Below are 17,300 nucleotides of genomic sequence, written 5' to 3'. Positions count from 1 at the left end.
TATGCATTTTAGACCTTTTCTACACTATATAATGTCTGACACCTCAATTTTCTCTCATTGCAAATATCATCTTCCACTTCACAGGAAAAGAGAAGCCATCAGACAAGAACTTTGCCAACTTGTTACCACAGAACCTACAAATTTATCTGCAGGCATACCCATCCCTAGGCTTCCTATCTCTAATATCAATGGCATAGAAGTTTGTTCACCAGTCAAAGACTCATCCCAGGATTCCATCTCTTCTTGACTTTTCAGGGATCTCCTCCCATCAGCTAATCTTTCTCTCTTCTGTGGTTCCAAAGTTCTTTCTGTACTTACCTCCTTTTCATTAGTATTAGATTTCCTCAAGTAAAAAAAAATAAACACTTCCTTCAAGTCGCAATCCCCTATGTTTTTACCTCTTTCCAGTCAGATTTCTTGCAAGAACTGCTTATCTTTACTGATTACACCTCTTTATCTATCAATCTACTCTCAATTAATTACTACCTCCAAGACTGACACTGACATTCTTGCCCTTAAATCTAATGGACACTACTTAGCCATCATCTTGCCCTCTCAGTAGCTTAAACAATGTGACATTGTTTAAAATTCTACTGGAATGCTCTATTTCCTTGGTTTCCATGAGACTATAATCTCTTAGATTTCTTCCAAGAACTCTGATTAGAATTTTTCCCTGTTTTTTTGATGCATTCTCCTTCTGTGACTGTTCCCATGTTGTCTCTTCGTCTTCTTATTTTTCCAATGTTTCATGCTCTCCATGGCACTTTTCATTTATGGTTCTTAACTACCACCTCTATTTCAATAATTCCTAGATGACCTTTTAATTTGTATTTCTCCCCGAGTACAAGGTTCAGATACCTAACTGCCTAAGGAAAAATTCCACTTATTTTTCTCATAGCTTTTTTAAAGTTAGCATGTTCAAGAGTAAATTCATTTTTTCTAACTTTATATACTTTCAGTATTCCCTATCTTAGCAGATTGCTCAATTATCTAGCCAGTCCATGAAGTCAGAAACTTGAGTGCAATTGAATGAATTTTGGATCTCAATTATTTTATTATGCTCAATTCTTTTATCCTTTATAGCGTAGTATAAATCCAAACCCTAGCCATTTCTTCACAGTGGTCAAAGCATACTTCTTAAGCTCTGACTTTTGGTTTGGTTATATTATTTTCTTTGGTCAATAGGGTATTAGTAGATGTGATACAAAAAAAAAGCTTAATTTACTTTGCCTTTTGTCATCAAAAGTACGTATCACAGGAAACCACTTGCCCAAGAAGATAAGAGATGAATCTGTAGGTTGGAGTTAAGCCCAGCCAAAAAATGCTGATATCAGCAAATCCCAGTCTACATAAAGATACATCATCAAGAAATAAATGTTTCCTGTTGATTTTATTATGCAGCAAAATTGTAGCATTACCTAACTGATACACTGAGAATCAAACTGGATCCTCTTTCTCAATCACCCACTAAGACTAATTAAAGAAAATAAAACTCAAAGCTTTACTTCCTAAATATTTCTTATTTTTATTTCCATTCTCATTACTAAACCCTTTTATCTCTTACTAGGACTATTGCAATGGTCTCTTAAATATTTACCTCTTCTATTTTTGGTCCCCATTAAGTTCCTACTGCACTAAAATATAAAACTGACCACTCTCCTCCTTTAACCTATTTAAACTTGCCAAATCTGTAGGTGAAAATTTATGCTTTTTCATGCAGAAGGATTTTTCTATGATCTGATACCTGTTTTCTTACTAAACTTCCTATCTTATGTTTGTACTTCTTGCCTTTGTATTCTTCCTGCCTCACTGAATTGCTTACAGTTTCTTGAATACTTCATGATGTTTCACGTATTCATAATTTTTCTTTGCCAGCAATGTGTTGGGTAATTAGCTTTTTCTATTTCTCAAACTATTAGCTTTCAGGTCCTGCTATGGACATATTTCCTTTCTGAAACTGGACAACCATTCCCAAATCTCAAACAAAGTCAAGCAATATATCCTCTGTGATATTTCTGCACTACACTTTTTAACACAAAGGTACCAAACAAATATTTAATGAGGTTTTTATATGTCTGTCTCCACTACTACATTATAAACCATTTTCAAAGGCAGAGACCATGTCTTATTTCTCTTTGTGTCTCTAGCACTTAACATAGAATCTGTCACAGAATAGGCAGTTAATCAACAATAATCGATTTTGAAATTTGATTTGTAAAAAATGTCTTTTTATTTACTCATGAAATTGAGGGATGTACAAACCTGCACCATATTAGAGTAATAAAGAATCTTACCTCTTTTTAAAACAACTTATATATTTGTGTCTAATTCAATTCACTTCTTTGAATTTTAGAGACCACAGTATGCAGTAATGTTTTGCAACATAGAAAATATCAGGGTTACTTCAAAATCAAGTTTGTATAGGAAGAACCCTACACCCACTACTATATTTTTTATGATAGCTTCCTGAATCCATGGAAAAGTAAACCAAAGCTGTAGCATGTGGGAAACATGTATTTCTTGTGTCTAGAGCAATATTTATCTAATAAAATAAATAACAAATTCTTAGAAAGTACCCAATAAAGGCTTTTATTTAACTAGGTAATCATGTAGTATTACAATCACTATAGATAAGGAAAGAAACAGAGTTCAAAACCACTAACCACTAAATCTAAGATTTTAGTTCCTCATGAACAATAAATCCTTATTTTTTATAATCTTAGCCCACTGAACAAGGAACAGAATGGGTGTAACTTCTCTGGCAGATGACTATAATTCACCTAGCATGCAGAAGATAACTATTCTGGTCATGCTTTCCTTTGGTTCCCTGAATGCATGTATGCATATACATATGTATATAACAATAACAAGTCATGAAACCAACAATCGAAGTAGAAAACTTAAATATGAGACACTACCATGGGCTGTATTCCAAAATATAAATGCGTATCTTAATTTAGATATTGTAAAGAGTATGGAATAATAAGACCACAAAATTTATGAAATGTCATTTAATAGCTCATTGCTCTTGTATTAAAGTGACTAGTCTATGACCTAACAGCTTTAAGAAGTCTATTCTTTTGCAAAGATTCAGAACTTTCTTAGGCCACATCTGAATACTCTAGATTTGCAATTTACACACATGCATTTACACTGGGATGTAAGATCTGCCAAGTTAGAAACTTGGATATTAAATTCTCTGCCTTCACTATATGGATAACTAAAATTTATATGCAGTACATATTCACCACATGGATATGCTCCTCACATCTCTCAAATTAGCCCGTGCATTCATATGCACATACATGCTTACATATATGCAGAAAAATCAAGGCAAGAATGATGAGATTAGATGTTCATCTCATGACAGCTGAATCACAGTAGTCTGCTACAGAAATTATACATACTTTGGTCCTTTTCCACTGGCTGAGATAAAAAAAAAAAATAAAGATTTACTGGATTTCTTGATGTGTGCACCATGTCTTCCAACTAGAAGTAGAAATAAGGACTGTGTGCTATTCCTACATTCTTCTCAGCTTCTAGTACTGAGACCAAATACTTAAATGCTCTGAGCTTCAGTTTCTCCAAGAGTAAAATGGGTATGATACCAACCATACACTGATGGCTGCAAGGCATCTTATAGAGTCATACCTACCCCCCCCCCCCACCCAGGTTGTTAATGAGTACTTGCTCATTAATTGATAAACTTGTCTCAGAAAAGGTCTGGACTTACTGCCAACCATTACTTTTACAGACTTGCCTGTTTTACAGCTATATAGACAGGTGTTTGAGAATATAAGATATTAAAATAGAAATAGTAAAGCTTTTTAGTCCATTTTGTTAATTAATATGTCAGGGCTCATAAAGAAGAACTCATCGGCTTTCTCCAGTACTGCATCATCTTAAAAAGCTGGGTCAGCAAAGATCTCTGCAGACAGTCAATACATATTAAAACAGTTCCAAGCAGTAAATCAAAACAAAAAAAATGAAGACACAGTAAAAATAGTTAAATTTATAAGCCCTTTCTGTCTGAATGCAGAGGAGCATTAAACTATTGGTTTAGGTATCAGTCCAGGATACAGAAAACAATAAGAAAAGATTCCCTCTTAAGTATATGTTATGACTTTGAGCATACCCAAAATTAAAGCATAGTTTAAGAAAAAGCCATGCCAAATTTGATGTCATCTCTCTATGGATTCTAATATCCCTGGGAATATTAAAGCCATTTTTTTTTTTTTTTTTTAAAGGAAAGACAGAGAGAAGGAAGGAAGGAAGAAAGGGAAACATCTTTTAAACATTTTCTTGTTTTATTGTATTCTGTTTCTCCGTTTTTGTTACATGGGCTGGGGCCGGGAATCGAACCGAGGTCCTCCGGCATAGCAGGCAAGCACTTTGCCCGCTGAGCCACCGCGGCCCGCCCTATTAAAGCCATTTTATACAATGTTTTCATCACTTAAAACATACACTTTGCTGTTTTTCTTTTGCATTGCTAGGATTTGCATCTTATCAGAATGTAATTAGTGAAACAGGGAGAGGTTGAAAACTTCTTGATTTTTCATGACTTTCTGAAACTTAGATTTTTCTTGAAGGAAACACAGAAAGTATTTTGTTTTAACTTCTCTCACCATCCCATACAGATTCATATATGGAGGAGGAGCCTACAGATTTATGAAAAGGAATGTCATCCTGCCATCTTCCTGGCAAAGGTAATAATAAGATGCAATGAATAGGCAGAAGAGGCTCCTGAAATAGGTCATCAGAGGAATCTCAAGAATACCGGATTGATTTCAGTAGTGAGAAAAACTCTATACTTTGGATCAAAAAGTTAGAAAAATTGATCTTATCCATGCCTGTGATTTGATCCAAGCTGTAAGGAATCAGTCACTTAAAGATTGAGCCGAGGAAAGGGAGCCAAAAATACTGTCACAAATTTGGGAGGCACCCAAGTCAGACCAACCAATGGAAGTTGGCACGGAATAGCTCTTTACATACCGAGTAGCTGACTCAGAAGAAATTTTAACTCAGATGAATTTATTAAATGTTAAATATCGCCCTTAATAAGAGGATGGATGATATATTTATGTCAGCACACACAATTTAATTTTCTAACTTCCTGATGGTTTTGGACAGAATGAATCCTGTCCACATTTCTATAACTAAAGATAAACAAAGGGAGAAACTCTTCTTAGTAAAAGAGATGTTATTTCACTTCCCTAATTATTTTATAGAAAGAGTTTGGGGAAAGGGAAAGGATATTGCAACAATTTAACACTGACAAGGCAAGTATGATCCCAGAACTTTACAAGTTAAAATCCCAACTGGTAACTTGTTTAGTTGCATTGCCTGTAGCCGATTGATAATGTAGTTTTATATTCGGCAAAATTTTTAAAGGATTTTGTAGCTTCAAGAGTTTGCCAGAATCAAAAGATCTTAATCTTCTGCCACTGTTTACACTATCACCACCATAAAAAAAAAGCCAAATGAGAAATCCCTCTACACAAATCTAACACTTATAGGGAGTAGAATTTTAAATGAGAGATGAGTTCCTGAGGAACATTATAATTCAAGACCAAGTTTCTAAAAGATAAATGTGAAATATGGGGAGAAGGCATATTCTTAGAGTGCATGATTTGTAATCTTAGTAGCATATTTTTCTTTAATGCTGCTCTGTATTTTTTCAGAATTTCCTCTGATATTTTTCAGGGTGCTCTTATTTAAATTAACTGTATAGTATATAATCTCAGGTGCTTGTGTTTAGCCCTTTTTATGGTGTTTTCGTGCATGCCATTTTTACTCCAAACTTAACAAGTTTCTAGGTGCTTATCAGCATTTGCTCTGGTTCAACAAAAACCCAATGAAATACATGATGATACTGTGAGAAGACAAAAATATATAGAAATATAGTGATAGCGAATGTTGAAGTAACAACGTTCTAGTAACCTAAATCTTCCTTAAAATATTTTATATATTTAAATAGTAGTTTATATTGTACAAAGATGGGTGGTACTATTTCTACCTACAAGCTAAAATGGAGTGGTACAATTAACCTGCCTGCTTTCTATCTGCTAGCTTTAAATGGAGCTATAAGTATCCTGCCTGTCAGTTTATAATTATGCCATTTTTGAATTTTTTTTGGAAGATTATTATTTCAAGTTTTGTGCTAATAGTAAATTTTAATTAATTTTTTATATCATACTACAAAAAAACTATCATTCAAATTTACCTAAAATATTATAGCAACATATTAAGATGACAATATTATCATTTAAAAAGTGACAGTCTTTTAGTTATTGCCTAAGAAATAATTTTGTGAAAATTGCTCGATTAGAAAAAGATTCGATTTCCCAGAAAAGCCTGAAACTTCAATATTTGCTCATTTTCAAAATCAAAATTAATTAATATTCTTAAAAAAAGCCACTCAACTTTTACCTTGACGCCTATCCCATATATAAAAAGGCTTTCATCTTCATGCATTAACATGTATAAGAGAACTATAAGTTGTACCACACATTTAAGATGTAAAATAATATGTTGTCTTTGGGATTCCTTGGCCATGAGAACTTCCTTCTTAGGCTCCTAAAACTATTTCCAGTAGCAGAGAATTTAATGGAAGACGTTGATGGGAACAAGCAGCCTGTGGCAATTTATCACTCCCACAGAATTCTTTTATTTTACAGTGATCTAACCTCTTGGGTTTTTTATTAGGAGGAACAGCCAAAAAAAAAAAATCTAAGAGTTGTGAACCAGTCCTTCCCTGCTGTTATCACTAGAGAATCTGGAGAAAGAAAAAAAGAAAAAATATCATAATCTTGCCCTGGAAAACGATGAAGGTAATGAGGCATCAGGGCCACTTACTGCTGAAAACATAATTGGCACATAAACACAGGAGACGTTTGGTGATGGGAAAGGCTTCTTTGTTTCAGAAACAGAGGGATGCCAACAAATCACAACTCTTCTGTTGTTTGGAGTGGCAATTTTAAGAGTAAAATGGTTATTTTCTTCCAAAATAATGCACCCCTAGAGGAAAGGAATTACTGCAATATTTAATAGTTTAGTAGCTTTAAGTATTTTCAACTAATGTGAGTAAATGATGACGAAGGAAGGGCAAAGGAATAGAAGGCAGGCTACTGGGCAATGAAGGAAAATCTTTGTTTTAGGACTCTAGGTACCTCACAAGTAATAGAGAAAGACTCAATAGTCCCTTAGCATTTCTTGTGGACTGTCTGAAGAACCTCTGGGGAGCTCACATTCATGAGTCTAAAAAAAGACAATCCAGTCAGCTCTGGGATAATCTCCATTGATGATAAGTAAAACAACTCTATTCGTTTTTGAGGAGAAAGAAATGAACACATCTTTCTTGTTCTGGGAATATTTGACTTGCTGCTTTAATGTGAAAGTCATCATGGGAATGAATTTAGCTCTTTCCCGGGTTTTCTTTTTCATTTTACTTGTTCTAAGTTCAGCTGGCATACAGGTTTAAAATTTTTGGTTTCATAATTCTTTTTTGGAAAACTTTATTCTTTCCTAAAACATTTTGAGTCAGCATACATATGCCACTATACACTCAGCCAAAGCAGTATTTCATCTTTGTGGAAGTCAGAGACATCTCATGTATTAATTAGCAAACCTTTCAGGGATGAGTGGATGGAAACGGGTTCCAACTGCTACTCAAACACAGCCAGTGATTTCCAGGAAGGGAAGTATAAAGTAAATTACAAGGAATTTCTTACCCGATTTGTGTCCAGCCAATGAATGGACTTTGCTTTCATCTGGCACTGAGGAGAAGAAATAAAAGAAACAAGGATCAGACCCGCTTGTAAATCAGTCTTTTTTTTTTTTTTGAATAAAAAATTTAGTATAGACTCATAGTAAGCTAAATCTTTACTGACAAAGACTTGAGAATTTCTTTTTCCCACCCTACCTAGGTTGTCTCATTTTGATCACTGGATTGTTTTAAAGACAGTTTGGAAGAAATATATCCTTATTAGACGTTCTGTGAATAAAATTCATTTTCTTTTAATTTTTAATATGTTCAGTAAAAACTAAGCTCATGGTTTTGGGGATGTTTAATATATTATAAAATTCTGAGCATATCAGCAATATAAATATTCAGTAATCAAAGATGGACTTCTGTACCTAGTCAGAAAGGAGTAACAGGAACAAATCTATACTTCTCCCTGAAATAATTATAAAATGGGACAACATGTTTAAGACAATGGACATCAGGCAATGAAGGACAGTGACTCTAGAGAAATGGAAAACGATGAGGTGGACCTTATGACTGCCCCAGCTTACTCTCTGGAAAACGCTTCCAGGTTGCAGTACAAGTTCAAGCAGGGGAAGCCAGGCAGAGCCTGGTGATGACTTGGCATAAGGACATAGAATGGGTATCTAGGGCCACCAAGACAGAGTTTTCAGGACAGCACCAGAGAGGAGAGAGCTATATGGAACTCTTTTTGACATCTACAGAGGATCCTCTCCTGGATCATCTGAATACTGATGATCACATACAAGTGAGGCCTGGGAAAGGTCCACCCAAATTAGAAAGGTAACAGCCTGAAGTTCACCCAGGGCTAGGAATAATGCCTGCTGCTGATAGCCAGTAATTCCAGCACATCTATTAGAGTATGAAGAAGGGTCTTCCCTAGGTAGTGGGGAACATTTAACCCTAGATTAATTGAGCTCTGATGAAATGGATAAAGTTTTGAAAGGCACAAGTTACCAAAGCTTATACAGAAAGAAACAGATAATGTAAACAGCTATTTTTAAGCTCTTTTTTTTTTTTAAAGAATGTATAGCCAACCCCCCACCCCCCAAAGAAAACTCCAGGCCCAGATGGATTCGTGGGTCAATCTACAAAACATTTAAGGAAAAAACAATAGCAATTCTACAGAAATTCCTCCAGAACATTCCCAACTTATTTCATGAAGCTTGCATTATCCCAATATGAATATCAGGCAAGACATAATAAGAAAACTATTGACCAATATACCTCATGAGCGTAAATGCGAAATTCTTAACCCATAAGCATCTTTGCATGGATTATCACTTTTATATTCAATTACAGCTGCTTATTACTCACCGTGTTCCATTGTCTACATGCGGTGGTGCTCAAGGGCTGAAGCAAGGTGAGGGGAAATCTGATAAGATGGAAGGCCTCCTCCATGCCTCTTAACATTAGATTGGTCTCAGAGTCATCTGTCTCTCCCTTCCCTGTCAGTCACATTTAATGGACCCCAGTCACAATATAGAGATCTTCCTATTTCTACCTGCCTCTCTTTTCCTAAGCTATTTTTTTCTTTTCTAAATAAAAACACTACGTCTGTGATTTTCTTGTTATCAACTGTTTATATATCTTACTAGACATTTCGTTGCATTTCCAGTTGGGAGGTCAGTCAGTTCTCATTAGATCCAATTGTGGGCCATGTTCAGTCTTTCCTAGGCTTCAAAGAACTTACAGTGGAATCTACAGTATAAGTATCAAAATACTGGGGAAAAAGGTAATAATAATAGCAGCTAATATTTATTGAGCACTTGTAATAGGCAGGTTCTGCCCTCTGCGCTTTTTATCTAGTAATTTACTTAATCCTCCCAATTACCTGGAAAGATAAGTATTGTTATCTTTACAAATAAAGAAACTGAGGTATCAAGATAAGTGGAGGAGCCAGAACTTAGACCTGGCAGTGGTAACTACTTCATTACACTTGTACCGATAGCTACAGGAGAGTTTCTAAGATAGTTTAAGGATGATCAGCAGCATGAGTTAAATAGAAGGAAATACATGAGCCAGAAAACTATTACTTATGTACGATTAATAGAAATCTTTCTGTGATGACCAATATTGACACATGCTTGCTGTAATTTTGTTTTACATGTTCAGAAATCTTACAATTCTAATAGGCTCAAGCTAAAATATTTGTATCCATTTTACAGAGGGGGGAATTGTCTTAGTTAGAATCCTGGCTTGGACAATTACAAGTTATGTGCATCGGGGCTAGTTAATCTCTCTGTTTCTTCCTATATGAAGTAATATCACTCATTTCATAGGGTTGTGGCGAAGATTATATATGTACATATACGTAAAGTACTTAGAAGGTCATATGGCATGTACTGAATAAATGAAGCTATTATCATCATTATTAATGAAAGGCAGAATAACATTTTGGTTAATAACGAGATAGGTGTAGGTTTCATTCCAGCTCTACCAGGCAAATCACCAAGCTCCTTTCAGCCTTAGTTTCTCCATGTAGAAAACAGGGATTTACAAAAGCACAATAGGGAGTTGTGTAAACTAAATGAGAAAATGTCAAGCATATCGTTCTCAATTAATAAATGTAAGTGAGAGAGTGACAAGGTGGTGAATCTCATGATGGCAGTGGTGCTTATTATTTATCTTGCTTGGGATTATAAAGGAGAAGGGGGAGAAAATAATTGAGAGCACTTGCTATGCTTCAGGAAGGGCATTAATTACTTCTTTGCATAACTTATCTCACAGACTCATCAACCAACACCCACAGCCAGGAATATCATCTAGTTTACCCAGCTCCTAATATAATTTCTTTTTTTTTTTCCCCTAATTTATCTTGTAGTGGAAGAAAGGTTTATTTCTAAAGGAAATACAGTACAGTCTTATTGTGTGGAGAAAATTGTGAAAAAAGAGATTCAAACAATGGTGGGTGGTTGTTGCTGTTCTAGGTATTGTTTATTGTTTTTTTTTTTAACAGATATTAGTTAACCCACAAAACTGAAGCCAATTTAAATATTGCAAATTAATCAGCCACTTTCCTCTTAACATGGTATCTCCTTAACTTTTTTGGCTGAAAACTATTGATTATTCCTCATAATAATAATAATAAGCATTATTTCAATTGATAATTTGAAATTCTCTATAATACTATCATAATCTATTTTTGAAAACAATGTAGAACATCCAAATGGGCAACAGACAGAAAACTTAGGGCTCCGTCTCCAAAATATGCACTGGCACAGATGTCTATCTTTAGGATAGACGATAAATACACTAGAAAAGAGAGGGGACACTAATGACTTAATTAACAGAATATTTTATTTAAGAGGTTAAATAGGAACAATCATCTTTTATACACATGGTTGGTGCTAAGAAGCAATTTAAATGACAGCAGCAAATAAGGAAATAAGGTAAAATTACATACTTTAGCAAGGTTTTTTTTTTCTTAGTGACAAGTATTATAATTAATACCAAACTTCCTTTTTAACTCACTTAACTTAGAGCTACTGTAAAGTTCTCTCTTGGGGTTGGAGATTAAGCCTAGTCGTCTCACAGCATAATATTTAGATCGCACAGTGAATGGAACAGTAGTAATACGAATGACAGGGGTGTCATTCTAAACAAAGGGCTCATTTACAAGAGATGGAAAAATGAATTAAACCTGATGTGGGAAATGTCTTCTGTTTCCAAATGGGAAGGTACCAAAAGCATCAAGTAAGAGAGTGTTGATGGAGCAAGAGCCAAAGTTTCTTGTGGGGTTGTTGACTTTTTTCATTTTTTAAAATCCTTCTAGAGCCATTCACATTCCCTTTCTCAACTTTCAGTTTTACTCAGGGACTGGTACTACTTGCTCTCAATTATGTTAAAGGGATGTAACATTGACGGAAGAGATATCAATGAAATGTTTGAGTTCTTCTGAAGATGCAATTCACAGACATTTTTATTGCAACTGTTATTAAATACTTATAGGGCACAATGGGCTCATTCCTCTTGAGAGCTTGTGTGGATGTATTTAAGTAATAGGATTCGTACATTAACCCCATATTTCCTGGCATTCAAAACAAGATCGATAGACCGTATCTGATTTAATTACTATCAGGTGCTTAATAAAGAAGATATTCTTTGACTGGTTTGTTTGCTAATTTCGTGGTGTGCCCTCTGATTCAGGACTTGTCTGAGAAACACAGCAGCAAGATGGGCTGCATTTCTAGTTATTTAGATTGTAGGCCTTCGACACTAACTAGAACTATTCAATGCTGTTGGCACCTTTTAAAGAATACTACGGATAAGTGTCTTTTAACTTAATTTTAACCAATTTACTGTTAGAATAGAAAGGAACCATAAAGAAAGAAAACCTGAGAGGGGGCATGTAAGTAAAATACTGCATTCTGAGAACTTGTTAGTGGCAAACACTAAAGGGCATATAATATTTACATGAATTGGCTTCCCAGTAGGATACATTTATTTTAATATAGTGATTGCTTAAAATGTTTGATTCCTATGTCAAGCCTTCTTACATACTTTAAATGCATTTTCACTGGGGGAAAACAATCCACTTGTTTAGTGATAGCATTTGATACGCATTCTATACTATAAATGACTATTAGGCACTACACTCACTTAATAAAAATTTGCAGAACAGTGGCATATTTGGTGAGTTAATGGGTCCCATATGCTCTTCTTATGCTGACAGAAGATGGTACGCTACTAACATGCACAAATATCTTCACATAAAAACTGCCATCAGCTACGGTTATTCTTTTTGAGAAGGCCAACAGTATGTTTCAATTGGGGGATATTCAAATGTGTCCTGATTCTCACTACTTCATACTGAGATAGTTTGATGTAAAGCAGCGCTAAAATATGATGCAACACTTGCTTTTTACATAGTTCCATTTTACATTGTTTTTAATTTCCATTTCTTTGACTGGATAAAGTCCACAATTTTGAAATTAATATTTCTCATAATAAAATGCACCTTCTAGCAAAGCCATACTTTTCTTGGGATAGTTTGCTAGGAAACAAAATATAAAATAATTCTTTAATGATTGATAAACTTGCTTCTATGAGTTATTCCTTCAGAAATGAGAAAAAAAAAATGGATGCAGCTGCCAATAGAAGAATCAATTTTCCTCTCTTTAGCAGATCAATTTCTGTGCCACTTATCGATTTCCAGAATTTCTAAGGAATGCACACCTGTTTCATGTCGTAAATTAAGTTCCCTCCTTGGCAACTGTGAACTATTCCTGCATTAACTTGTAGGGTTTTCCTATGTCAGTAACTACTTGGCCTGCGGCTTCTCTTAAGGGGATTTTTGGTTTTCAGCACTGTGAATCTGTATACATTGAAACATTCTTCCATCTCTTGAATAACAACAAGAACTACACACAAGGATATTGCGGGAAAGGGAGCTAGAGAATCAGGACAATATAAGCATGTGTATGCTCATCTCACTGCCTCTTTTAGTTAAGCTTCCCCCCCAAAACCATACTCTTCCCTGTATATCTCACTGCTCTGATAATAAGCTAATCAGAACTCGGCAGCTGACATTTTCTCCTAACATCATAGTACATCTCCCAGCCAGGATGATAGAAGGTAAAAATGAGTAATCCACTCCCATTACCATTACTCAATTATCACGTGGACAAATATTTTCAGTGACCACTTAAAGATCCTTTTTTTCCCCCATGAAATGTAGGGAATTTCAAATCCAAGGTTAGGCAAATCTACTAAATTTTTATCTGTTCCTAAATCATTGCCTTCAGCTTACTGAAGAGTACTGGAAAACCCAAAGAACTTCTTCACAAATTCATCAATTCATTTGTTCTGTAATCACTCAATTAATGCTTTCTTTCTCAAAAGAATCCGTTCCTCAACCCTGGGCTCTAATGACAAGATACAAGTAACATAAATAATACAACATAATATGATGGATAGTATAATAGAGGTGAGAAAGGCATACTTGGAAACAGTGGAAGTTCAGAAAGGGGTCAGAGTTCATAAAAAACAATAAAGGGTTTAGTTGACTGAGATCCGGGAGAAGTAAGGACAACTCTAATCATCCATGACACCTTTTTAGTTAAGGCAAGGAACGAACATGAAAAGGATGTCAAGATCTCAAGCTTGGAAATTAAACAGATCTGATTCTGATACTAATTACATGAGTAAGCATGGACTAGTTACTTAATTTTTCAATCTTACTGAACTTTTTTTATAAAATGTAGATAATGTCCCCTACTTCACAGGATGATATAACTTACAAGATGTAGAAAACTATCATAGAACTTAGCAGACGTAGGTGCTTAAAACTGGATTATTATTGTGACATTCCACCACTTTTGCCAGATCCTCTGCACTCCAGCAGATTGAGAAATATGTTTTTGAATAGGCTCTGCAATTACATGTGTCTGTACAGTATACGAGTAGGACATGTGCTTCCTTCTGTATTATAATGAATGTTTATTTATTTTCTTCTTGCCTGGAAAACACGCTTAAAGACCTCACTCAAATGACCTCTCCAGATATCCTTCCTTATACTTCCAGGAGCTTAGGAAGCAAAGTAATTTGTCTATATCTCAATTATTTGTGTATATGTTTCACAGTAAACAATAAGCACCTTAAAGAGGGGATATGTCATATTATTGCTTGTCAGCCTAGATTCATGCCTAGCGCTTTTGGGTATTCAATATGTGTTTAATGAACAAATGTAATATGTGTAGGAATAAGAAGGGTGTGGTGGTTTGAAGCTGTGTGTACCCTAGAAAAATTGTTTCTGAAATCTAATCAGATTTCTGTGGATGTAAACCCATTAAGTTGGATATTTTGATGAGGCTACTTCATTTAAGGTGTGACCCACCTCATTAATGACAGGACTTAATCCTATTACTAGAGTACTTTATAAGAGAATGAAGTTCAGATAGAAGTAAGATGCTGAAATCAACAAAACCCAGAAGAGAAGGGAGAGGCCAGCACACACTGCCATTTTTTTGTCACGTGGTAGAGGAGCCAAGGATCAAAGGCGGCAGTGACAGTGTAGCATAAATGCGTACTAAATCGTAAAAGTTATGTGGGGCCATCTACAGACAAGTTCCTGACAAGGAAGGGGTAGGAAAAGGAGACTTGAGACTGTGTTAGATGAGAAACATGGCTTACATTCTAGGATAGGTCTGAAAAAAAGACCAAAATCTGGTAGAACTGTTTGGAATAAATATGAATTCATTTATATTTTGATAGCTAATTATGAAATGTACAAAAAATATGAGATAGGCTAGTCAAACTTCCTCGTCTTTCTCTAATGCCTACCCAGATGATTTCAGCCCTTATTTATTTATTTATTCTCACTTTTTTGGGTACTAATTATACTGTTATGTCATTTTACATGATAATGTTACTTGAAATCACAGTTCCCTCTCTTTACAGAAAATATCGCATTATAATTCTAAAAACCTGAATACTTGGTACAACGGGCTCTCCTTCCAATATGCAAATGTTCCAAATCTGTAAATAGAAGCTATGCTTTTCTATAATATGATTATTTCAGCACCTCCCTCCCCCATAATTAACTTTAAAAGTGCTTTTATTAAATATCGGCTCACTAAACTATTTGTAAAATACATGTACAGTGTAAGAGACAACAAAATCAACTGGGATTTAAGAAAAAAATTATTATTTTACCTTTGATGTTCCAAGATGTTGTACTGCAATCCCAGTTCTTTCCCTCCTGGCGCAGTAACAGCCACGATCCTGAATTTTATTCATGCACTTCTTGCTTTTCTTTATATGATTGTATCACAAATTTGTCCCCAAATAATTTTTTTTTCTTCCACTTAATGATATTGGATTCTGTCATGCTTTCCTGCATCTATTATTGCGCTCAGATGTTTTTTCTTTTTTAGTCTGTTACTGTGTGAATTATAATGGTTGATTTTCAAATAGCAAATCAACCTTGCATTCTGGTTATAAACCTCAATTGGCCATGATATATTATTATTTTTTTTTTTTTCAATAGACTTGGGTTTAATTTTCAAAAAAATTTAAAGGATTTTGAACTTATGTTCATGAGGAATATCAATCTGAAGTTTTCCTTTGTTCAAATGTCTCTGTTTGGCTTTGGTATCCTTGTAATGATGGACACACAAAATGAGCTGAAATTATTTTGGAAGAGTTTCTGTTGAATTGGTATTCTTTCTTCATAAAATGCTTGGTAGAAGTCACCAGTGAAGCCATGTGGACTTGGAGTTTTTTTTATAGAAAGGTATTTTTTGTGTGTGTGTGTGAAAAATAACATATATACAAAAAAGTAGTAAATTTCAAAGCACACCGTATCAGCTATAGAACAGATTTCAGAGTTTGCTATGGGTTACAGTTTCACAATTTTAGGTTTTTCCTTCTGTTTCGAGACACTAGAGACTAAAAAAAAAAAAAATCAATATAATGATTCAGCAATCATACTTATTTGTTAAATCCTATCTTCTCTCTTATAGCGCCACCTTCTCCTGTGACCTTTCTTCCAATTTTTAGGGTATTTGGGCTATGCTCATTCTAAATTTTTCATGTTGGAAAGGGCTGTTGATAATATGGGAATCAGAGATGGAACTAGCTGATATTCTGGAGAGCCTTGACCCTCTGGGTTCAGGGCTTATTTGGCCTAGGTACCCATCTGGAGGTTGTAGGTTTTTGGAAATTAATGGAACCTTTGTAGAACTTCAGGTAAATAAATCCCTAGGTGTTCTTTAAGGTTGGCAGGAATGGTTTTGGTTGGGATTTGGCAAACCATGGTAAATAGCAAAATCTAGTTGAAGCTTGCGTAACAGTAGCCTTCAAAGTAGCCTCTCAACTCTATCTGAACTCTCTCAGCCACCGATATATTATTTGCTAAAATTCTTTTCCTGCTCTTGGTCAGGATGGCATTGCGGATCCCACAGTGCCAGGGCCAGGTTCACCCCTGGGAGTCATCTCTCACTTTGCCAGGGAAACTTTTACCCCCAGATGTCATGTCCCATGTAGCAGGGAGAGTAATGATTTTAACTTACAGAGTTGGGCTCAGAGAGAGAAGCTACATCTGAGCATCAAAAGACATCTTCTGGAAGTAACTCTTAGGCATAACCATTAAGCTGCACATAATTACAAACCCTCACTTCCATTCTCAGCTCCATCTGTTTAGGTTGTTTAAATGATCTATCCAGACAGATTGAGTTAGATTACGTGCTACAGAAAACTTAGGTTTTGGACAAAACAAACCTCTCTCTTTCTTTGGTCTCACAGAGTAGGTGAAGTTGTAAAATACAATGTCCTCCTTACCCCTGTATTCTGAATTACCTTAATCCTGACCTGATTGGCTTTATTCTTACCTCTAACTGAAGCCTGGTCTTTTTTCCAATTTCTCTTACAGCTATTGCATGTGGCAGTGCTGACTTTCAGACCTATAGAACTCCTACTCCGAGTCTTAGGTAGGAAGGCATTTAAAAAAAAAAAAAAAACAACTGTAATTCAGTTTCTTTCATAGCTAAAGTATTATTCAGATTACCTATTTCTTGCCAAGCTCTGGTAGTAT

The 17,300-nt window shown here is 35.1% G+C and overlaps 1 protein-coding gene across 19 annotated transcripts in view; it reads right to left on the bottom strand.

The window, feature by feature from the left end:
• PARD3B (par-3 family cell polarity regulator beta) overlaps window positions 1-17,300 on the bottom strand; it is a 1,143,268-nt gene that overhangs the window by 357,513 nt on the left and 768,455 nt on the right. For 18 of the 19 annotated variants that reach the window (XM_077154793.1, XM_077154796.1, XM_077154798.1 and 15 more), the window contains one exon: window positions 7,731-7,775. The exons of the other annotated variant lie outside the window; for it this stretch is intronic. In XM_077154793.1, the coding sequence (XP_077010908.1) occupies window positions 7,731-7,775 (45 nt within the window). The remainder of the gene's footprint in view (window positions 1-7,730; window positions 7,776-17,300) is intronic. 19 annotated transcript variants of the gene reach the window in all.

The sequence above is a fragment of the Tamandua tetradactyla genome, chromosome 3 (genome assembly GCF_023851605.1).
Source record: "Tamandua tetradactyla isolate mTamTet1 chromosome 3, mTamTet1.pri, whole genome shotgun sequence".
In the NCBI taxonomy this organism is placed as follows: domain Eukaryota; kingdom Metazoa; phylum Chordata; class Mammalia; order Pilosa; family Myrmecophagidae; genus Tamandua; species Tamandua tetradactyla.
This window is presented reverse-complemented; position numbering and strand designations above follow the sequence as displayed.